This window comes from Mixophyes fleayi, chromosome 10, assembly GCF_038048845.1.
Source record: "Mixophyes fleayi isolate aMixFle1 chromosome 10, aMixFle1.hap1, whole genome shotgun sequence".
Lineage (NCBI taxonomy): Eukaryota > Metazoa > Chordata > Amphibia > Anura > Limnodynastidae > Mixophyes > Mixophyes fleayi.
Genome location: NC_134411.1, coordinates 53,646,376 through 53,670,579, shown reverse-complemented (window position 1 = coordinate 53,670,579; position 24,204 = coordinate 53,646,376). Strand labels below are relative to the sequence as shown.

The following is a 24,204-nucleotide window of genomic DNA, read 5'->3' as shown; positions in this document are numbered from 1 at the left end:
CAAGTAACTACCTTACAAGATGGCAGATCCTCTCTCGCTCTGCATTGTCACCAGCCTCTGAAGTGGAAAGTGGTCAAGGAAAATAGAAGTACAATCTTACACTGATTTGAAAATAGATTGTGGGTGAAAGTAAACACTTACAATCACAGTTCATGCTATATATTTAATAAAATTAGTGCTGTAAAGTAAACTTAACAAGGCTGATATAATGTAATCCTACATAAACACCTTTACACAAGTGTTAACACAAAAGATAACAACACCCCAATATATGGAATTGTTACATAATGAAGATACCCAACAGTGCCATAAGAGAACATTGTAAGCTATTTAGAACAGGTCTAGCTCAAGGGAAAGCAACTGGGGCAATTGCCTTAGCTCCTAGAGTGTCACCCAACCTGTCTATCAGACAAGTGTCCTGTGTTCTTTAAAACTTGTTCCAACTCACTAGTGTTGAATTAGTGTTGAAGTCAACAAGACTCTATTTTAAAACATATATATATATATATATATATATATATATATATATATATATATATATATACACTATGATCAGCAGAGATATTTCCTGGACTTTGTGATGGAAGTACAAAACAGTCGTTCACAATTTATTTCAGACAAAGTAAGTTTTCCGGCTAGACTGCATGTTGTGGAGGATTCCAGAATGCATTTATTCGACAGTCCTCCAGAAGAATTGAAGCAGATAGACTTCCAGCCTCCAGCTAGGAGAATCATTGCTTCAGGGACTTGACTCCAAACTGACAGTCACATATCGTACCAGTTAACCATTCTTTCTGGTCTCTGTCCATACCTGTTTCGCTTGGTTTTCACTCCCTTCATTCACTTGCTGGTCTGAACTGAGCATGCGCACACCTGGGGGTAAATGTATCAAGCTGAGAGTTTTCCGGCGGGTTTGAAAAACCAATCAGATACTAGCTGTCATTTATTTAGTGCATTCTACAAAATGACAGCTAGAATCTGATTGGTTGCTATAGGCAACATCTCCACTTTTCAAACCCGCCAGCAAACTCTCAGCTTGATACATTTACCCCCTGGTCTTTTCAGAACTTCCTGCATTCACTTGATTGGCTAATTGCCTGTCAGCCTTGCCTATTTAAAGCACCTGCCTTCCTACTTAGGTGCCAGATCTTCAGGTCTCCTTATCTGTTAAGATGTCTCCTCCTCTGGCTCCTGTTTATTGCTTCCACATCGTTATGCGTTGAAATCTGCAACCACGCTGCAGATCATCACCTCTGATCCTGCTCCAGGACTTCCAGCTCATCAGGACCTCAGCGCTTCACCATCCTGCAGCCTGTTGCACTCCTGTGTACTTCTGTATCACCTCTGCAGGCAAGACACTGCTCTCATTCTTATTTTAATTGAATTGTAATGGTGTTTAAAGCATATAGGTCAGAGTAGGACCTGCATATAATAAGGTGCCCTTGACACTGGGATGCAGGCTTATTATTATTATTATTATCATTTATTTGTTAGGTGCCACAAGATATCCGCAGCGCCACACATAGTAAATGCTTAAATGTTTTCATCAAAATATGAACTAATACCTCATGTTTTCATTTTACTAGATACACACAGCAGTGTTAAGGAAAAACAATGACAACTGTCTTTTTGTTTTGTATACATATATGGGCATTTATATTGCCACGCAGCTGGTACCATATACAATATGGGCTATACTGAGCGCAGGCTTATTTTTTTCTGATTTTGTTTTAAGACACTGCTGCCACTCTGCAGAACATTGCGCATCACCTCTGATTCTGCTCCATGTTTTCCAGCTCATCAGGACCTCAGCACTTTATCATCCTGCAGCCTATTATTCTCCTGTATATTCCTGTATCTCCTCCGCAGCCAAGACGCTGCTGCCACTCTGCAGATCTTGCACATCTCCTCTGATTCTGCTCCAGGTCTTCCAGCTCTTCAGGACTTTAGCGCTTCATCATCCTGCAGTCTTGCTCTTTTGTACATACCTGACTCACCGTCTCCGCGGTCTAGACGCTGCTGTCTCTCTGCAGACCGTTGTGCCTCTCCTCCGATCCTACTCCAGGGCCATCCTGTTCACCAAAACCTTGGTGCAGTAGCACCCGACAGACTCTTGCTCTCTCTTGTTATCTAGAACTACCACTTACCTGTTGGACCCGCCTCAGCGCTCTGACATATCCGCATTGCCACCTTTATCTCCTGACCATTAATCTAGTCTCGCTCATCGCCCCCCTAGAGGACCGTGACCTGCGGTTAGAGAGACGCTAAGTCGATATTCCCTTGTGGGGATCGATGGTGAAAACCTCTCTTCCGTTAAACTCTACGCCTCTTGGTTGGTAGCATCCACCTGAGCAGACTTTGAGGCCCATCCTGATTCTGAACCAGTGACACTGACTTACATTTATAGCATTCTAGTCCATAAATTCAGCTGAAGAATTGCTCATAATTCTCACTACATTATGCCTATAATACCTATTTTATATAATTGATTCTAAAGCAGTACTGGAAGTGGGTAGTCTTTATTCTTATTACTCAAACATAGGTTAAGCCAAATATGTTTCTTCATTGGTACTTTACATCATATGGTAAGGCAGCACTGGGGTCATGAGTTCGATACGCGACCAGATAGTGAATGAAAAGGGCAGCACTACATCCTTTATATGAATAGACAGTGTCTATCCCACAAAATCCCTGACAAAGGCTTTCATACAGAGAAGCTGAAACGCGTTAGACCAGACAAAAATTTTTATCTGACTCACCATAATTTCTAAAATTGATGACTGAGATAAACCAGTATATTCTAATTTGTAGATTTATCACACACTTTTTACAATACTATGTATGATATAATATATAGCAGTTGGTGAAGTTGCATAATGCCCCTGCCCCGTAGTGTTGAGTATTTTTGCTGTATGCCTATAATAAAATATTGATTATTTTTACAATCTGAGTTTGAACAAAATCTATCTACCTACACAGACACAGTAAGATCCGCAACAGGGGGGAGAAGAAATCCACCACAACTGATCCAGCGTGAGTACAACTTGTTCCTTTTACACAAACGTCATCTCACTGGGTAGGTCATTATCCTATTTGGACAGAGTGGTTATGTAACTTCAAAACTCCTTTAATCATTGTGGAAAAATATCTTTCTTAGGATAAACTACAACAATAAGGAGAAAGTTGGACATTTAGATCTAAAAGACTATTTTTGAATATTAGGATATCACTAGCTTAATACTTACAGTTTTCTATTGATGACATCAGCATATCCAATTGAACTTTAATGACTTTACATTAAATTGATCAAAGACTTTATTAGGACATTATCAGGCTCACAATACAATCTTTCAGTACACTGTCTATTCAGGTGTAGCACTGCTCTTTTCATTCACTATTAGTTCATTGGAGCTCGGACACTCAATGATAAGCAGTTCCCTAAGTCAAGAACACACTCAATAACCCATAGGGAGTACTAAATCACACTTACTTTTATCTGCAAGATACTCAACCAGGGCCAGTGTAGAGTTTATATGTTTTCCCTGTGCTTACATGTGTATCCGTGGGTGCTCCGGTTTCTTCTCACACTACAAAAACTTACTGATAGGTTAACTGGCTTCTGACAAAATTAACACTAGTGTGTGTGTTAGGGAATTTAGACTGTAAGCTCCAATGGGGCAGAGACTTATGTGAATAGCAAATATTCTCTATACAGCGCTGGCAATTGGTTGCGCTATATAAATAAATGATGATCACAGAAGAATCTGCACAGGGAATCTAGGCAAAGTTGTTCATTATCTCTTAAGCTGTTCACCATATTCATAGAACCCCTTGTATGTATTATAATTAGATCACACCCATGTTTCTCCTCTAGATAAACTGGTATAAGTCCAACATTTTCCCTATCTCTCGAGAGATAGCTTGGGAGGGAGGGACACAACACCCACTGCTATGTAAATTTATTTGATCTGAATAACTAATAATATGACAAACTATGCCACACCTAATATTTATCCAGTTGAAAAAACATAAAAAAAATGCTGCATGATTAACTTCTAAAGTGAAGCAACCATGTTTAAACAAAGCAAACACCAATGTGCTGATTATCTTCTAAATTCTAGTGTGCAGCATTATTACATACCTACTTGACTGCTGAATTTTACAGCATACTTTGACATAATCATAACAATTTTATTCCATAAGAAAGCAGCAGAAAAATATTAAAATAATTTGCAAGTCATGTTATTATCAACATGGGGATTTTAAGATTTTAATGAGTTTCCTGTTAACCACTTCTCTATGAGAGGGCATCTCAAGTGACATGTCAAATTTCACATTAATTGAATGTATTGGTTACACCAGGGATAAATTCTAATTACTGATTCTACCCTCCTTAATTATACTTTGATTTGTGGCTTATTTTTGGTAGCATAGATAAATATCTCTTTATTTTATGCTTAGTTATAGAGCAAAATTTGAATTTGGGAGGAAACCAGAGCGCCCAGAGGAAACCCACGCAAACACAGGGAGAACATACAAACTCCACAGAGATAAGGCCATGGTCAGGAATTGAACTCATGACCCCAGTGCTGTGAGACAAAAGTGCGAGCCACTTAACCACCATGCTGCCCATGATGATTTTGAATTATGAAGTGTCATTTAAGTTTATGTTAGAGCGCCATATACGTTTATGTTAGAGCATGTAAATTCTCTAAAAGATAGAAGCACATTGATCTGTTTTTTGGAGATTCTCCGGGATTCCCCAGGAGACTAGGCATGTGTGGGTATTAGTCATGTAATACAGTGCCCACCTCACAGCAAAGCAGAGAGGGCACTAGGTCTAGGGCCATCTAGGGGTTTCTAAAGTGCTCCACACATGCATAGTTAGCAGTGAGAAGGAAGGTGTGTCCTTTCCCAATACAAGTTGCACATTATTACATAAAATGTATTTAATAATTTTGTTAAGGTTTCTTTTTTTCTGCTTTTATTTTTAAATCATGGATAGGGTTTTTCTTTTTTTTAATCAAGCTGAATGGTGGAATCCTCGCCCTGGGCTTTGCTGTCTTCAATCTGAGTAATGTTATATATTACTATATTTTAAACATATACATGATGTAGATAAATCAAGGTACACCACTTATTTTAAAAAGGATATAGAGAGAAGAGTTTCTTGGCAAGATCCCCAGAGGGAATGTACCAAGGATGCATCATCAAAAACATTTGAACCAGTTCACGATCCTTAGGATTTCCATCAGAGTCTAACCGAGACAAAGAAAAAATAAAGAAAATCACTGAAAACAATTATTCTTCCAAAAAACATTGTGAGAGGCATGAACAACAGTCAACATAATTAACACAAACTTATGCTGAATATAAGCCTTGAAAATCCATTTTCATACAGGTTTTTGTATTTCTCATTTAAGGTCTCATTTACAGTTTGGCGAATTTTGCTTCCCATGCACTCATAAAAATTATATTGCAAAAACTGCATTTATCTCAAGATACGTCCAATTAAAAACACAGCAGTATTTCTATGTCAGACATACACCAGACGTAGAACTGCATTTACTTATGCCTAAAGATAGCATAGAGATGCAACTTGACAATGTTAGTTATAAATGTGAAAGTCACATTACCTAGTCATACATTATATAATGTAATGAAGCGTTATATATACAACAGTGAATAATGTCTAGACAGTGTTATTAAAATATGTGAAAGTAAATGCGTATGCATAAATTATTACCGGTAATTAGAATGTTACACTGCAGCAGCATACATGCCACCCAACTGTCGCCTTCTAGTTTTCTGTCTTCTATCATTTTTTAAACTTATATGAATAAGTATTATTCTTGCAGCATTTCCATCAAGTTCACTCATCCATAAATTTAAATTATATTGATAAAGAGGAAGGCAAAACAAAACTCGCAGTGGTGGGCAACAGGTGGCCCTTGGGCCACATGCAACCCTATGAGCCGTCACCTACGAAATACAGCTCCTTCCTGCTTTCAATTGATAGTTTGTAGTTTAGAGGAATTAAATGAGGTAAGTCCCATATTATAAAACTACTAGTTAAAAGCCTATCAAAATGATGAAAAGAAATAAAAGTAAGATCATGTTGGACCCTGTTTTGGTAACGGCTAAATATAAAAATAAATTTGCTGAGGAGTCATATTTGCATGGCGATGAAGATCACGTTCGCATTTTCTTTGGTCATCAGTCATAGATTGTTATCAGGCTTTATCCCACTCTGTCCTATGTCTTTTTGCTACTTCTTGCTGTGCAGTTAATCACACAGCAGACATGTGCCTTTTAGTTGGCATCGCAGTTTGTTGCTTAAATTAAGTAGTACATTCCTATTAATTTAACACGAAGTGCAAATAAACGAATGAATATAAAATAGAGTTAAATTGGAACAGCAAAGTTTGTTATAAATGGTAACTGCTACACAAAAAACCTAAATAAACGGAACCGAAAAACCCAAGAAATGAGGAAAATCTAGTCAGTAAGAATAGTTAAGTACACAAGTCATTTTACCAGATTTGTTTGTGTGTTTTGTGTGCATATTTATAAAGGTGAGGAGCAGCATTAGCCTTTTATATATATATATAGATAAAATGCTAATGTAGGTACCCATCTGAAAAAGGTCACATTGACATGGTAGATAGGCATCCACAGTTTGATCAAAATATGCACTTAGAACCTCATGTTTATTCTAGAAGTAATATTATAGCGTTTATATAGATTTCTAACCTTCTCTCCATATACACTCCCTCCCATCAATTGCAAGCGGCCAATCACCATTGCCTCTCCTCCCCTCTGATCACCACATCCCACTCCTGAGTCCAAAATTTCTCTTGGGCTGTCCCCCTCCACTGGAACAATATCCCTTTTTGTATAGTACTTTCCCCTAGTCTATGAAGCTTCAGCACTGAAAACTCACCTGTTCCTGAAGTCATACCAGCCATCCGCTTAACAATCTCTCTATGCTTGGTTACTTCACCATTTCTCATCCTCCATCCCTCATACCACAGATCCCCTTCACCAAGTCACATTTGTGTCTGTTATCTGTTTGCCCTCCCTTTAGGTTGTAAGCTCTTACGAGCAGGGCCCTCTTCCTCCTATCTCACTACCTATAACTTATGCCCCAGGTACACTGCCAACGACCTCCTTGGGCTTTCTGACCTTGACTTCCCTCCTGCAATATTTGCACCTCTTTCAGTAGCTCCTTACCTGTTAGTAGTTACACATTTGTACTTTAGTGCACCTAATTTAAAGAGATACAGGTAGAGGACATATGTGTGACAAAAAGTAAAGTAAAGAGTCTGATTTAACTAATATATTTTAAAGTTGTTTAAATGCATCTCTTCCCACAGCTAGCAGCCAGCTGACAAGGTGTGTCTGCAATCAAACAGAGCACCTGCAGAGGACTCCCTTTTAAAGATAAGATGGGAGTGTCATCTGTCCATCAAGTGAAGGCTGTGGGAGGAGGGTAATTTATTTAAACCTGTCTTTTTCTTTTGTACAGGGTGAATGATAACAGACACTGGCTGGTGTCTAGGGAACTAGTCTCTGTTACTTTAGCAATAGGGTCACAAGAAAGTATGTGCAACTTTGTGTTTTCAATTATTTTGCCATCCTGACAATAAAAGCAAAGTAAAAGCAAGAAGGTTTTCGTGTCTGCATCACCAGATGTGTGCCCGTGTGCTTTGTGGAATGATATTAGAGATGATAGTCCATATGCACATGACATGATAGCAGATTTGTCGGCTGCACATTCATGCTGTGAATCTCTTCTTCCACCACATCCCAAAGGTGCTCTATTGCATTGAGATCTGGTGACTGTGGAGGCAATTGGAGTACACTGATTTTTAGTGGAACGAGCATGAGATGACATGTGCTTCGTGACAGGGCATTTTATTGTGCTGGGAATAGGCATTAGAATGTGGCCACAAAGAGATGGACATGGTCAGCACAATACTCAGGTAAGCTGTGGCATTTAAGCAATGCTCAAATATTATTAAGAGGTCCTAATGTGTGCCAAGAAAATATTCCTTACACCACTTTTAATAAATGCTCATGATCTTTCATTCCATATCATTGCAATAATGAATGAAAGATCATGAGCATTTATTAAAAGTGTTCTGCATTAGCAGCAGTCGCGAAAAACTGCTGTCCCTGTGAACACACAAGAGTACCTGTATCCTATCTTCTCTATGGTCACTATCACAAAGTGGCCACCTTTTCAATAGTAACCGGGTGTGAGAAAATGTAAGATCAAATGAGGGATCCAAAGATCCCTCTACCGCAATGCTCTCCCCATGAAAAATGATTATATAAAAAATGTGCTAATTAATTACTCTGCCCCAATGTGAGAGTATTGGGTCATAAAAATACTGATATGGCCCATCATAAAAATAATTACAAAATCATAAACACTACTAATAATAACACACAATATGTGATTGTTATATGCCATATCTCTTATTCTCTCTCTAAAATATATATATACACTATATGGACAAATATACACTATTCGGAAGTCAACAGGGACTGTAATGACATTGTATTACATTAATATCAGTGGAAGTTTGGAACTCTTCAGCTATGGAATCAGAAGAGTGCTAGCGACTTTTTAAGCACCATACGCCTTAGCAGTCATGGCTGAGTTGCTGTTGTTCCTAAACGCTTCCACTGTCTAATAATATCACTTACAGTTGACCGTGGAATATCCAGCAGCAGGGATGAAAGCTCATGAACCTTCTTATTGCAAATGTGGCATTCTATCAATGTACCACCCTTGAAGTCACTGAGCTCTTCAGAGTGACCCACTTTGTATCACAAAAGTTTGCAAATGGAGACTGCTTGATTTTATACACCTCTGGCAAAAGGTCTGATTGAAACCATGTGTGTATATATATATATATATATATATATATATATATATATCATCATCATTTATGTATATAGCGCCACTAATTTCGCTGCGCTGTACAGAGAACTCACTCACATCAGTCCCTGACCCATTGAAGCTTACAGTCTAAATTTCCAAAAACACACAGACAGACTAGGGTCAATTTGATAGCGGTCAATTAACCTACCAGTATGCTTTTGGAGTGTGGGAGGAAACCGGAGCACCCGGTGGAAACCCACGCAAACACAGGGAAAGCATGCAAGCTCCTCAAACATAAGGCCATGGTCGGGAATTGAACTCATGACCCCAGTGCTGTAAGCCACTGTGCTGCCCATATATATATATATATATTTTTATTATCTTTGACTTATAAGGCGCCACAAAGGGTCCGCAGCGCCGTACATTACATATACAGAAAACAGAACCAACACAACATGATACAAAAATGTTTACAAACACAGGTGACAGGGTAAAGCAAATCAGATTATATCTGGGACAGACAGTGAAAGGGATGGTAGAAATCAGCGAGAAGAAGGCCAAAGCTTAAGAAGATAGGGAAAACAGGGCTAGCGAAGCAGGCCAAGAGGTACAGAGGGTGAAGAAACAGTAGAAGGACCACACAAGGAAAGAGGGCCCTGCTCATGAGAGCTTACATCCTAAAGGGAAGGGGAGACACAAATTGGGTGGTACTAACTAGGGGAGAGAGCTAGGACAAGCAAGTTAGGAGGAGGACTGATAGACTTAAATAAAGAAATGAGTCTTAAGGGCACGCTTGAAGCCTTTGAAAGTAGATGCTAACCTGATGGAATGTGGAAGATCGTTCCACAGCAGGGGAGCAGCCCGGGCAAAGTCCTGAAGACGAGAGTGAGAGGAGGTGATCAGTGAAGTAGTGAGGGGGCGGTCACAGGCAGAGCGGAGGGGGCGGGTAGGAGTGTAGGTAGAGATGAGATTGGAGATGTAGAGAGGGGAAGATTGACTAAGAGCTTTAAAGGTGAGGGTGAGGAGTTTAAATTTAATTCTGTAGAGTATGGGGAGCCAATGTAGTGACTGTTGGAGGGGGACTGCAGATACAGAGCGGTGGGAGAGAAAAATGAGGTGGGCATTAAGAGGGTCAAGGCGAGAATCAGGTAGGCCAGAGAGAAGGAGGTTACAGTAGTCAAGGCGAGAGATAACAAGCGAGTGAACAAGGGTTTTCGTGGCTTCCGTGGTGAGAAAGGGACATATCTTAGATATATTCCGAAGGTGGAAGTAGCAGGATTTTGAGAGGGACAGAATGTGAGGCTTGAATGAGAAGGTGGAATCAAGGATGACTCCAAGGCATCGGACTTGGGGGAGAGAAACGAGGGTAGTGTTATTAACAGAAATAGAGAGGGGGGAGGGGGGAGGGGGAGAGTCCTGGCAGGGGGGAAGAATATAAGCTCGGTCTTGGAAATATTGAGTTTAAGGAAGTGTTGGGACATCCAAGATGAGATGGCTGAGAGACAGGAGGAGACACAAGACAGAAGGGAAGGGAAGAGGTCAGGGGATAAAAGATACATTTGGGTATCATCTGCATAGATGTGGTACTGGAGGCCAAAGGAGCGGATGAGGACCCCAAGAGAGGGGGTGTAGAGGGAGAAAAGCAGGGGGCCAAGAATGGAGCCTTGAGGAACGCCAACAGGTAGGGGAAGAGGGGGTGATGTAGAATCATGAGTAGAGACTGAGAAGGAGCGGTTGGTGAGGTAAGAGGAAAACCAGGAGAGGACAGTGTTACATAGGCCTATAGCTTTGAGAGTTTGCAAAAGGAATGTGTGGTCAATGGTATCAAATGCAGCAGAGAGGTCAAGAAGGATAGAAGGGAGTAGTGTATATTGGATTTAGCGAGGAGAAGGTCATTAGTAACCTTAGTGAGGGCGGTTTCAGTGGAGTGGAGTGGAGTGAAATAGGTCGGTAATTAGAGAGAGAGGCGGGATCAAGGGACGTTTTTTTTGAGTATATACATATATATATATCTATAATATAAATGTCTAGTGGCGTGTGTTAGTCTGTCTGTGTGTGTGTGTGGAAAAAATAAAACCAAGCTGCAGCGCCACCTGCTGGGTGGAGTTATACACTGACCTACTAAATTCTTAGTGTGTGTGGGAAAAAAAAATTCAGAAAGGGCTGAAATTTGGTATACTAAGATGTTTTTAATTTGTTAATTTAATTTGTTAATTGTTAAAAGTGTTTATAAAGATTTTAAAAAAATATATATATATTTCTTGAAGGAGAAGTGACAGTTGGGAGTGGTTGGTGGTTGCCGGGGGTGACAGTGGGGAGTGGTTTGTGGTTTTTACGGGGGTGACAGTGAGAGGAGTATGATACTCAGGACCGCTGAGAGAGATCCCTGTGTCTGGATAGACATCTGGATAGATGTGGCGATGAAAATGAAGGATGAGGTGATGGAGAAGAATGATGAGGTGGTGACATGTGGACAAAACCACGTTAAAAAATGGCGCTTACGTCGGGAAGTAACGCTCTTCCCCTGAGGAGGCCTGGGCTATGGCCCAAATACATGACAAGAACCTTTTTAACACCTTAAGTAGCTTGATTTGACTAGAATGCATGAGTATCATGCACGGGTTAACTTGTATATATATATATGTATATATATATATATATATATATATATATATATATATATATATATCTATAATATAAAAGCCTAGCGGCGTGTGTTAGTCTGTGTGTGGAAAAATCTATTTTCTCAGAAAGGGCTCATCCAATTGACCTGAAATTTGGTATACTGACATTATTTGACAAAAAAATTAGAATAGTGGAGTCAGTTAACTTCCATCATCCCCTCTTCCCCCCGTGGGGGGGGGGTAGTAAAGGCTAAATTTACGATTTGGAAAGGGCTCATCCAATTGACCTGAAATTTGGTATACTGACATTATTTGACAAAAAAAATAGAATAGTGAAGTCAGTTAACTTCCATCATCCCCTCTTCTCCCCGTGGGAGGGGTAGTAAAGGCTAAATTTACGAGTTGAGGGCTCAAACTCATTTTCCTCATGAACACACATGTGTACAGTGGCGGATCCAGGGGGGGCGATCGGGGCAATCGCCCCCCCCCCCCCCCCCCAGCAGGGGTTTGCTGCCGACGGCTGCACAGTATGTGCAGGTCCGTTTGGCAGTGATAGTGTGCTGCCCGGCTGCTCTGATTGTGTTTACACAATCAGAGCAGCCGGGCAGCACACTGTCCCTGCCTGTCACTGCCGAGCGGACCGGCAGCCTCAGAAGTCGGAAAGGGGCGTGGCCTAACTCGTCCCCCCCCCTAACATCGTCCCGGGTACAAACATTTTCTAGATCCGCCCCTGCATGTGTAGCGGCGTGTGTTAGTGTGTGTGTGGAAAAAACTATTTTCTCAGAAAGGGCTCATCCAATTGACCTGAAATTTGGTATACTGACATTATTTGTCAAAAAAATTAGAATAGTGAAGTCAGTTAACTTCCATCATCCCCCCTTCCCCCCGTGGGAGGGGTAGTAAAGGCTAAATTTAAGAGTTGAGGGCTCAAACTCATTTTCGTGAGGTAATTTTACCTCATGAACACACATGTGTATGCATGAGTATCATGCACGGGTTAACTTGTATATATATATATATGTGTATAGATATATGAATGTATATATATATATATATATATATATATATATATATATATGAATGTAAATATATTATATATATATATATATATATATATATATATATATATATATATATATGTGTGAGTGTGTGCGTGTGTGTATATAATTCATATTTTAAATTCTACATTCTAGATTGCTAGCTCAGTTGTAAAGCCCATTCATTTGTGCTTATTGTAACATCCCCAGTTGTCAGCAATCATTTATCACTTTCAAAAGTAAGAATATTAAGTGTTTTAGTATACATATAACAAAGTATGTTCTATGCATGTTCAATGTATGGTGTTTAAGAACCGCTATAAGAACCAGAACCAGATGAGCAACAATAAATAACAACAAATAACAAATTTATGATTTTGGGTTCTCACCAAAGTTCTGGATGCACACTGCTATCATTTCATCTATGGTGAGGCCCTTCTCCAGATCCAAAGTATCCATTTCTGTCTTCTCATTGATTGTTGCAAGGGTTCTGGTTGGATGGGTTCCCAACAAGTCATAAAGTCTGTCAAATACACCAGCTGAAAAAGAAAAAAAGAAAAAAATTCACATACAAAATCTAATAGACTTACATTGTCCTAAAGTTTCCAGAAAGTTCCAGAAACCATAAGAAGAAAAAAATGGTGTTCAGGGAATGTTAGTGTTAGTATGAAGAGAAATACTAATATAATGTAATATTTTAGCCATGGAAATCCAAATTATGAATAAAAACCTTATCAGGAAAACCCTAAGTTCTCAAGTCTTCTGTAAAAATAGATCACATACCTGTGATCTATACCTATACATTACTGTTTGACATACATTAAGCTATTTCTCATATTGTCATTAGCAATGCAAAAAGGTGCAGTGATATGTAAACATCTACTATTCAAACTTACCCCTCCCTTACTTTGGGTAACCTCTTCCTCTATCTGTTATGATCTTACTGGTATATCTTCCTGTTTTCATAGATTACTTCCTCTGGCATTGGAAACCCTTAGCATGTTATCCCCTTGGGTATCTTGCAAAATCAGTAGTGTTTATTCATATAATTCATAATTAATGATAATTGTGTCTCCATTACTTACATTATATTAAGTTCACTGGCTGCCACCAGATTTATAATAGCTGTATATTATATGATAGCTATATCATACACAATACCATACTTGCCAAGTTTAAAAAGTGCAGGTGCAGGGCAAGTGGCAAGTGTAGGGGGGATGCGGAGCCGCAAATCACGTCATTTTGGCCCCATCCCCTCTGTGGTGAAATGCCACAATTGTGTCATAGTTCTGAAAATGGCAGGGACATTTATATATAATGTATATAAGCACACATTAGGCAAAAATTTTGCTGTCGTATTTAAAATATTGCAGGTGTTCATAACCAAATGAGAAGTAGTTGATTTTATTATTACTGTATAAAAATGTTTTTGCATATTACATTACAAATTACAGAATAACAATTATGCATAAGCCAATGTGTTTACTATCACAAACTCGACAAATATGAGACATATTGTCTTTTGCTTTTCTGAGTCAAAAATTACCAAAATAAGGCTAAAACTAGCAGACTTGGAAGAAAATAGTTAATTTCAATGAGGTGAGGTCTAGTTGATGTGTCTGTGGATAGCAAAATGCATACATAAAGGCAACAGGGCAAACAGACAAAATTCAAATCTCAAAACTATGTTTGCATTAAATTCTGCTTTCAGCTACCAAGAGCTACAGACTTGGGTAGAAGGGATGAACTAAAAACAATGGACTAAAAGTTTAGATGAGATAAATAATTTAAAAAAAAACAGTTTCCTTAGCACATTTAGATAACTTAACCTGTTGTTGTCGGAGGGGAAAATTTCCTGCTCCTTTCTCTCCTTGCTGCTCATGACATTGCCCCTCCCTCCTATTTTTAGTAATTCTTCCTTGCTTAGACCTTTTTGGCAGACTGGCTTCACAAACCATTACCTTTTTGCCAAACTTTCATGCTCCATGTATACTCACTCACTCTAGGCTGGCATTAAGAAAACACGTTTGTCTTGCAACCAGTGCTTGCACCTTCGATCGGGGAGGAGGGGTCAGTGGAGGATTCTACGCAAGTGAGTAGAGAAGGCAGCCACTGAAATATGCAGGTGCTGCCACTGCCACTCCCAAATGCAGGCACAAAGGGAACTGGAATCTCTGGAACCAATAGGTTCCATGCTTTTACTGGAGTTAAAAATGTTAGTAAAATCATGCTTCTTAATGCCAGAGGGTAACTGGACTTACATAGGCCTCTTATTTTTTATGGGCACATGATAAATAATTACCTTTAGCTGCAATTTAACAATATTCTAGAGACGTGGTAGCTGAATAACACCCAGCTTGATACTCAGATACCAGAGCAAAAGCTATCCAGAGCAATAAGAGAGATACTTACCACTTTGGAGGCCCTCTCAGTGGTTCCGTGGACCTAGAAGTCTGGGGTTGAGCTCCCAGTTCCAGATCTGTTACTAAAATAAAATTTAAAAAAAAGTATTATTATTATTAATACAATTTATTTATATAGCACCAGCATATTTCATAGTGTTTAGCAATTGGGAACAAATACTGTAATAACACAAGACTGGGTATTACAGACAGAGAGAGAGGGCCCAGTATACAATCTATTGTAAATTTTGTAAAAATTGTAAAGATTGTAAGTTTTCTAAAAATACTTTTATACATAGAAATATGTAGTGGTAGGAATGACATAAAAGTTGCATTGTATCTACTTTTCATCTATCTCAATCAATAAAATGTATTTTCTGGGAGGGGGATTTAGGCTAACTCCTATATTAATTTAAAAGAGATCTGGGGGTAAATGTATCAAGCCGTGATTCATTTCTAACGGGGGACAATCTATTCTTAAAATAAATCATACATGCCAACTTTTAAGATGTCACGTCATTGAATGGAGGGGGCGGACCTTAATGACGTGATTAAGCCCCATCCCAAATGTGGGTGCTTTGCCTACTCTTCCGGAAGTCCGTGAGGACTCCCCGAAATTCGGGAGCCTCCCGGGAATTCCGGGAGAGTAGGCAAATATGAAATAAATTGCCCCTCGTAAGAAAATTCATAATTATTTTTGCCCCTCTACAACAAAAAAGATGGTTTATTGAAAGTGCAATTGTGCCTCCTGTTATATTAACACTGCTCTACAGTGTACAGTGTAACAGTGATGTGTTTACCAATCTCGCCTATAGAAAGCAGCAGGTTGTATCTGGCGATTTTGAATTCAAACTCGGGCGAATTTGCAAAATCGCAGCTTCATACATTTGGCGCTTTGTATAGGTACAGTGTGAAAAAATCTGGGCTGCAATTTGTAGCGATTTTGAAAATGGCGATTTTGAAAAAAAAAACACATCTCTAGCGATTTTACATGAAATCGCTGGTTAATAAATGGGCTATTTTAAACTTGCCCGAGAAAATAGCTGGAAATTCAAAATCACAGCTCGATACATTTACCTCCTGGACTGAAAAATAAAGTATTTCATCAAAAAAATATTTTGTCCAGTGGCCTCATCTGATAACACCATGTCAGAAACAGACAGTTCAAATAATTGATAAATAGGTTTCTTCATGCAAAAGTGAACTGTTGGTGGTCATAATTAAGCCCTGTAATACCTAGAACATTACAAAATAGAATAAGGATACAGTGAGATCAATGACTGGCAGGATTCACATTAGAAAAATAAGGAGAGCAGTGTTGTAATTAGGATGTGTATGTCGAAGGCTGAAGGGAAGTACAACACAGGAAGTTGTGAAGTCTCAATGTACTGTAATAACCTGAGAAATGAGCTATCAATTAAGACTTCAGGGTGGAGACAACAAAGAGATTAAAGAGACTGCAGATGATAGAATGACAGAAATGGGTATAAGACGACTTTACCATGTGAAAGAAGATTTCATTAAGATTTTGTTTAGATGAAATCTGTGTAACTCATTAACTGCCGGGAATATTAATTTAGGATAACTGATTTAAAAATTGTGACACTTTAGGCCACAATCTTTGTCACATTTCTGTCTGCCCAGCTATACAACCAATTTTTACATAACATAAAGCAGTTATTTACGTTGAAATAAAATGTATGTACATTCCACCATCCTCATTAGAATCCCTAGACAGTTGGTGCAGAGGAGAAAAAGCTATTGAAACAGTAGCTCTAAATTCAGTTTGCTAAAATGTCCAATCCACACATCCAAACGCATATGGTGCTCTATTTAGTAAAGAGAGAAAAACCCTATCTCTGAAAAAAATGTATGTTTTCGGCAGAGATCGGGCTTCTCCCTATCAAGAAATGTTTTAATCATTTTTTATATCTTTCTAAACTTTCTTTAACAAATGAAACTGAAAGCCCAAATCAGGCCTTTCGGTTCCACTGCACATGCGGAAATGGGGTAGCCGGGTCACACATGTGCAGATCCACCACCACTGGCCTAGTAAATTGGTAAGTCCACTCTTGAAGCTCTCCAAGCAGCTGCGTATCACGTCTTGGTTAATCATGGCGGTGAGAGGTTTTCCTTTGCTGCGATAACTGGTGATTGACCTGGTTACCCCACTAGTGTTGTACTTGTAGTCCTAGCACTGTAACCAATGACTTTCCTTATTAGTTTCTAATAGGGATTAGCATACATAATAAAGTACTCTATATAAAACATGTTAATTCTTTGCATTTTCAATGAACCAGCTGTATTTACTATAGCAAGTAATTACATTTTTCACTATAATGAGCAGGCGCGGGCTGGGATGCTGCAGGCAGGGGGGCACACAGGCGGCCGCATCTCATTACAGGGGATGCGGCCGCGTCAATGATGACGTGGCCGCATCCCCTGTCATGTGATGCGGCCGCCTGTGCGCTGACACGGCCGCATCTGATGACATCAGATGCGGCCGCAGAAAAAAATCAGGAGAAATTGCATCGGGGGGCGGCCGGCCTACCCCCCGGCCCTAGAAGCGCAAAATCTGATCGGCCCGGGGGGCCGATGCCCCCCTGCCCCCCGGCCCAGCCCGCCTCTGATAATGAGCATAGTACATCTAAGGTAATTCTTCGGCAACAAGCCTCACAGGCCACTCTAAGGCTCCTACTTATGAATAATTGCATATTTTTCCTGTTAACTATCATCTATTTTCATCTATTTTCGCAGTCATAAGAGATGAATTACCGGATCAATTTATCAATTGAGTCTTGCCAAGACAGTTCCTCTGATTAGCGGCTGTCTTGGTGAAGACAGATTGTCAAAGAGATAACTTTCACTGCACTTCCAGGTTTTGTCCCGGTGTATTTACTGTGCATGTGCTGTCTTTAGACAGAAATAAGGGGAGGAGAGTGAGGGATCAGCAGGTCCCTCTCGGGCAGGGCTTTAACTATGGGAAAGAGCTGCTAATGTCACCCTCAGTTGGCGTAATTACCTTACCTACAACTGCCTTAATCATGTGACTAGTGCAGTTTTCATAGGACTTAAGGCTTTAAAAGCGGTGATAAACCGGCCCCTTAGTTTGACTGTACTATCACTCTGAAGATAAGATTAAGATGTCTGTCTAATGATTACTTTGAATTTTCCACAGTGTCTATTCCTAAATGTGCAGTATTAAAACTATGCACCTGGAAAAAAGACTACACAGCACCTGAAGGTTTTGGGTGAGCAATTTATTACAACAAAGTGTAGCCTACCTCTGCCTACGGAACACATTTAAAGCCCTGTGATTCCACACATACATTTGTATTCCCTTTATTTTGAGATATGTTAAAATCCCTCTAAGGAATGGGATTTTTTTTTGGCTGTTTTACTACAAACAATACTAACAACTGAATCATCATCATCATCACAACTTATTTATATAGCGCCACTAATTCCGCAGCGCTGTACAGAAAACTCACTCATATCAGTCCCTGCTCCATTGAGGCTTACAGTCTAAATTGCCTAACACAAACACACCCAAACATAGACTAGGGTCAATTTGTTAGCAGCCAATTAACCTACCAGTATTTTTTTGGAGTGTGGGAGGAAACCAGAGCACCCAGTGCTGTAAGGCAAACATAGGGAGGTTGGGAATTGAACTCATGACCCCAGTGCTGTAAGGCAGAAGTGCTAACCACTTAGCCACCGTGCTGCCCACTGAATATTGCCTTTTAAATCAACAATTTTCCACCTAGACCTCAAGATCTCACATGACAGCCTCTCATGATGCTCATTGCAAAGAGCAGGTAAATTAAAATTATGAATATGAATAATAATCACTAAAACGCCCTCTTAATTCCTCACTGCAAATATAATGTTCCTCTTTCTGTAGTGGAAGGATAAATAATATTATAATGTTATTGTTTCACACAACTGTGTTTTTTCACACAACTGACTAGATTCATGTGATTGTGTTGGATAAAATCATGACAGAACTAGTACAGCCTGACCAGTACTTATACTATGTAGTGGGACAATTTAAATATTTACAGTGCTGATCAAAAAAATATTAAACACCCAGCTCCACACTCTGAAGACTTATTGGCCTAAATGGTCATTAACAATGTTATATCTAGAAGCATACATGCTTCTAGATATATTATTATTATTATTATTATTATTATTATTATATCTAGAAGCATAGGGGCCAGCTCAAGCACTCACAATACTTCTGTTGCCACTAATCATATCTATGCACGCCATATTCCGGTAATATATGGTAACGTGAGCACTGCCAAACATTTAAAAAGTTGTCTCCTACATCTTCAATTGTGTGAACATGGGCTAATCACTCTTGTATACAAGCTGGCAGCGATCCTTTAGATTGCTGTCAATTGAATACACAACCATTGATACATAATATACGAGACACCCTTTTAGACTCACCCCAAATTCCTAGATATAAATCCCCATCCACATACCAGACTCTTGGATACATTTGGAATCAATACTGGTATCCTAAAAACTCTGGACCTTCAACTGCTAATATGCAGACTAGTTACCTCTCAGCCCCTATTGACAAACAGGAAGCAGTGATAACATAGGAGATGACTGTGAGGATCCACTTTTGACTTTCCATGCATCAAACAACAAATTCATTAAATTAGTCTTTGTTCATCAGAAAAACCTAGCCCCAGTATGGTTTTGCAGAGCTTAACTTATGCCTCTGGGTTTTAGTGAGAGGGGTCTACATTAATAAACAATATCATATGCATACCCATTCCGATAGTACCAAGCAATATTTATTTGCTAGCATTGATAAGGAGGCTGTTGACACATTTTACTTTGAGAAACCTTGTTTTTTGCAGTGAAGGCCACTGCTCTGAAAGAGATATCCTCATCTGTGTCTACTATCTTAGCTTTGAAGCAATTTTTAAATCATATACTCTCTTTTGAAAAGGTCCAACCATTACAACCCCTGAAGATGCCTAGATAAATTCAATAAAATGTGAAGGAGGTGTAAATCTCCAATAACTATCAATAGGAGTACCCATCAATAACTTAGACACTGAATCAGGGTACTGGCCTGCTCGTGATTGGCTCTTTTGTGACATGAAATTTTTTTTTTTTTAAATGTTACTATGTCTGCTCTGGATATTGTACTGTATTAATAATCTTTTAGACCAGCCCTGTGCAATCTCATATCCTTCGGGGGCTGCATGGTGGTATGTTCTTTTAAACACACACATGAAACAGTCTGGTCCTAACAGAAAGCATTACACAGTCGTTGATGTTAGGATAATTTATAATGACCAGCACTAGTGCATTTGCTTATGTGTTTAGTGCTAACATGAGTGTACAGCTATATAACACTGGAACATAAACATGTGTGTGTCCTACTGTACCCTTGTGCACTAGCTGCAGAGTAAGTTTAAGTTTAACAAATTTGCCAATATCAGCTCATGTTTGTCCCGAAAATTAATGTGAAGTACAAGAGTAATCTTATCAAATTATAATTGATCATTATCGGTATGTGTAGTCATCAGCAACAAAAAACAAAATGATCCATTTCATCCTGCCTGAGTGGCCACATTTAAAGGTGATCCTTCTGCATTGTCCACTTACTAAATGTTTCAGTTTAGCACTTCCTTCCCATCTATTAAAGTAACATTCCCCTATCCGTTCACTTACCTTTTTATTTAGTTTACAGACAACTACAAGATGGGCCAAAACAGCTGTATTTAATTTGTGTCTGCTTATTAAATCGTATTTTTTTAACAAGGTTAGTTCTTGGTGCACACAAGTGAAGGACCATCACTAGAAGAAGCAGATCCGGATATATAACAGGAGCCTATAAACACAAAACCTTTGGCTCATTAAGCTCCACCACGCTCGTTAGCCACATCCTTTCATGACCACAAACAGAGAGCTTAGTGGGGAAAAGTAGTACTATGCAATTATTCATTTACATTTAACAAGAATTGTATCCAGAACAAGAGACATTTTGCAGTTGTCCATACATAAAGATAAGAGCAGATACAAAAAATTCTCTCCAACATAGTAGAGCATTAAAGAGGCACTATGCAGTTGTCCATACATACAGAGTACGAACAGATACTGAGAATTATGTCAAGCATACATAATATAAGTGGGTTTTTTTTACAGATGCCCATACATAAAAAGCAAATTCCAGGAATCAAACACAGCATACATAACAAGAGAATTGATATTGTGTATCAGTTCATATACATAGCACATTGTATACAGAAGAAGAGGAGTGATACTGTTATACTTGCTTACTTTTGTACTTCCCCTCAACGAGATCATAGAGGTGAGGCGAAGGAACAAGTACAGATTGTGTGATGACACAATATGTATCATTATGGGCCTGCCCCCCATTGCGTAACATTGCAAATCGTGTCACCGTAGAGCGAGAACGGGGCATTGGTGACACAGTTTATTCATAATCATGTCATATTGGTGGGATCCAGGAGGATGGCCTACTCTGCTCGGAGCTCGGAAACACTTGCCGAAATCCAGGAGTCTCCCAGAAAGTCTGCTGATACATTTACCCAGCATACAAATCTAGAAGTGGCACTGTGCAGTTATTTACAGAAAGACAGAATAATAGTGTAGCACTGGTGACCCGAGCAGGCTGCACATCTGCTTTACATACCTCCCCTGCAGGCAGAGAACAGCATCTCCCAGCATGCAGTGGGGAAGAGGAACTGGTGAAGTAGCAGTTGAAAACAGCAGTTGGAATTCTGAGAGGAACTGAGAGGGAGAGACAGCAGTTGGAAGAGTAGAAGGAACATGGAGGAGAGGAAAGGAAACAGTACTGAGCAAGGGCTACTGCAGTGATGAGAGAGGCCAGCGCTGTATAGGCGGAGGAGAATGCTATAACTGAAGACACTAAAAGCTGGACTGCTGTGAGAGATCTGAACAGCGGAGAGAGGCTGATAAGTACAAATGCTTCCTATATTGTTCATGTGATTGGACTGAGACATATTTGCTAGTTAGATAGGGTTGTGGTGGGGAGCCCTGAAGGAAATTAATTATTTCGCTGGACTGAGATAATATCAACAAGGGATTAGTGAAGGGACAGTTAGGTAGGGAGCAGAGACTGTATAATATATATATATATATATATATATATATATATATATATATATATATATAAAATTATGAGAAACTGTGCAGACTGCCTCACTATACAATCAGCCACATATAAGATACATTCATAAACCTGCAGTGTGAGGAACCTATGATGTTGAAGTGAATATATGGTCAACCGGAGACAGAAGAAAAGACTCATATTGAAACTACCTTCTAAAACAAACTGCATAATCATTTATGTTTGTTTATGCTGTTGAACGTATTTCGTGCTAATTGTTGGATATTATTTATATTTGCCAGATAATCGTGGATAAAAGAGAGGTACCCCTTAGTTGTGGGGGAATAGAGTGGAAATAATATATATGTATGATAGTATAGGTATTAGATAGTACTATTTATTGATTATATACAATTGTTTAAGCTACAAATTAGATATTTGATTCAAAATATTTGAAAATCCCTTTAGAAGCTCATACATCACTAATACATGTGCCATTGTAGCTTCTCAAGATAATTTGGTGTGATAATATTTCCTCAGTATGTGCTGTGATCCAGTGTAGGGGGAATAGGGGGGTTCATTGGTCTTTGTCTGGTGTTGCAAACTCCAGGGCACTACCCTATGAAGAGTCTACGGTACTTCACCTACGGTGGAGGCTTTGCACGAAACAGAATATAAGGTAAAGAGTCCATTTGCAGACAGGACACACAACAACTAGCACACACACCCTAGCCAAAGACAGGGGTTGTTACACCCCATGCTGAGTTACTGCTGAGATTCGAGTAACGAACTCAGAGTTGCTTACAAGAAGATGAGCGCCATGGCAAAGTTGTCGCAAGAGGTGATATACAGCTGGTGTGAACAGCTCTCTAGAGTTGCTTTGCACTCAGTGGAGAGTTGTCAGAAATTACTGATGAAGAGATTACTAAAATAGCTGCAGAAAGGGCATCAATGCCCAGGCCTAAAGATGTGGGGATTGGTTGACATTAACACATACTGTGTTACTGGAAGGTGAAACCAGGTTAGAAAAAGAGTTACTCCCTGGTGTCTGCTAGGCCTAGTAAAGATGGGAGAGTCACTTCTGAGTCAAATTTAAGTAAGGCGGAAGAGCAATATGGTGTGTAACTACAGGACACTTGTAGGAGGGATGGTTCCTCCTAAGGCTCCGGTGAAGTATCGGATGTGCGGAATCAGATGTTTTTGATGGCACTGAATAAGCTTGTTAAACAATTGGGAAAGTCCCAATATGATGGTGGATAGAGAAGATTAAGACCCTTTTCAGGTGTACTAGCACAGGAGAAGAAGCTTATGAAACATAGAAAGACACTGTCATTTTATATTTAGAAGAGTAGCCTTGCCCTGAAATGGACAAAAGACAGAGGGTGACGGAGAGTTTACAAGGTTGTGTGATGGAAGTTGTACAAGCTGCTCAGTGGAGTGATCCTCAAGTCACTGCTCAAGACTATATGTTGTTAGCGAATACGAGACACTGGAAGACGCGACTGGTCTATTTTTTAAGTTGAGTAATACGTGTCAAGGGTCAGGGGGAAAGTTTTCAAAATATTTATATTGATTAGACAAACTAATATATTGAATGGTTGAGAAAAAGGGACTGACCCTGGTGGAAGTGGATGAGAGTCAAATTCAACAACTGATGAGAAGAGCATTGTCTATGGACACTGCTATAAAGTTGCAAAACAGCTGTGCCGAGAGGACAGCACCTACCTTCAACCAGTTGATACATGTGGTCAAGCAAGAAGAAGCGTTAATAGATATGAGAGATAGAGTGACCAAGAAGGTCAATACAGTCAGTTTGAAGTCAGAACCCAGTGTGAATGTGGAGGAATTGATGAAGATCGTTCAAGCTCAAAAGAAACAGATAGACGGTTTGTTAGCCATTTAGCTAGCATGGAGACTGTTAGGGCCATGACCACCTAGATGAGCTTTTAGAACAGGTAGAGTAGAGATCTTCACCTTTAGCAGCCGCCTTTCCCATAGAGCTTTATGTGCTCACAGGTACTCAGATGCCTCCAGGTCTTAGGCTCAGAGTAGTAGAAGCTCATCAAAGATGGCCGCAGCGCAGATGGAATCGGGGACGCTAGCCCAGGCCGGAACGGGTGGT

General features: G+C 39.6%; 1 protein-coding gene across 5 annotated transcripts in view; it reads right to left on the bottom strand.

The window, feature by feature from the left end:
* Nucleotides 1–24,204, bottom strand: part of RASGRP2 (RAS guanyl releasing protein 2) — a 104,366-nt gene that overhangs the window by 68,766 nt on the left and 11,396 nt on the right. For 4 of the 5 annotated variants that reach the window (XR_012679532.1, XR_012679533.1, XR_012679534.1 and 1 more), the window contains exons 1-5: nt 19,531–19,605; nt 14,967–15,039; nt 12,944–13,093; nt 5,156–5,258; nt 12–62 (exon numbers count right to left, since the gene is read on the bottom strand). Coding sequence is in view for 2 of the 5 variants with exons in the window: in XM_075188773.1 (XP_075044874.1) it covers nt 12–62; nt 5,156–5,258; nt 12,944–13,013 (224 nt within the window). In the remaining 3 variants the exon portion in view is untranslated. Of the gene's footprint in view, nt 1–11; nt 63–5,155; nt 5,259–12,943; nt 13,094–14,966; nt 15,040–19,530; nt 19,606–24,204 lie in introns of those variants that run through there. The other variant, XM_075188774.1, reaches the window with a different exon arrangement.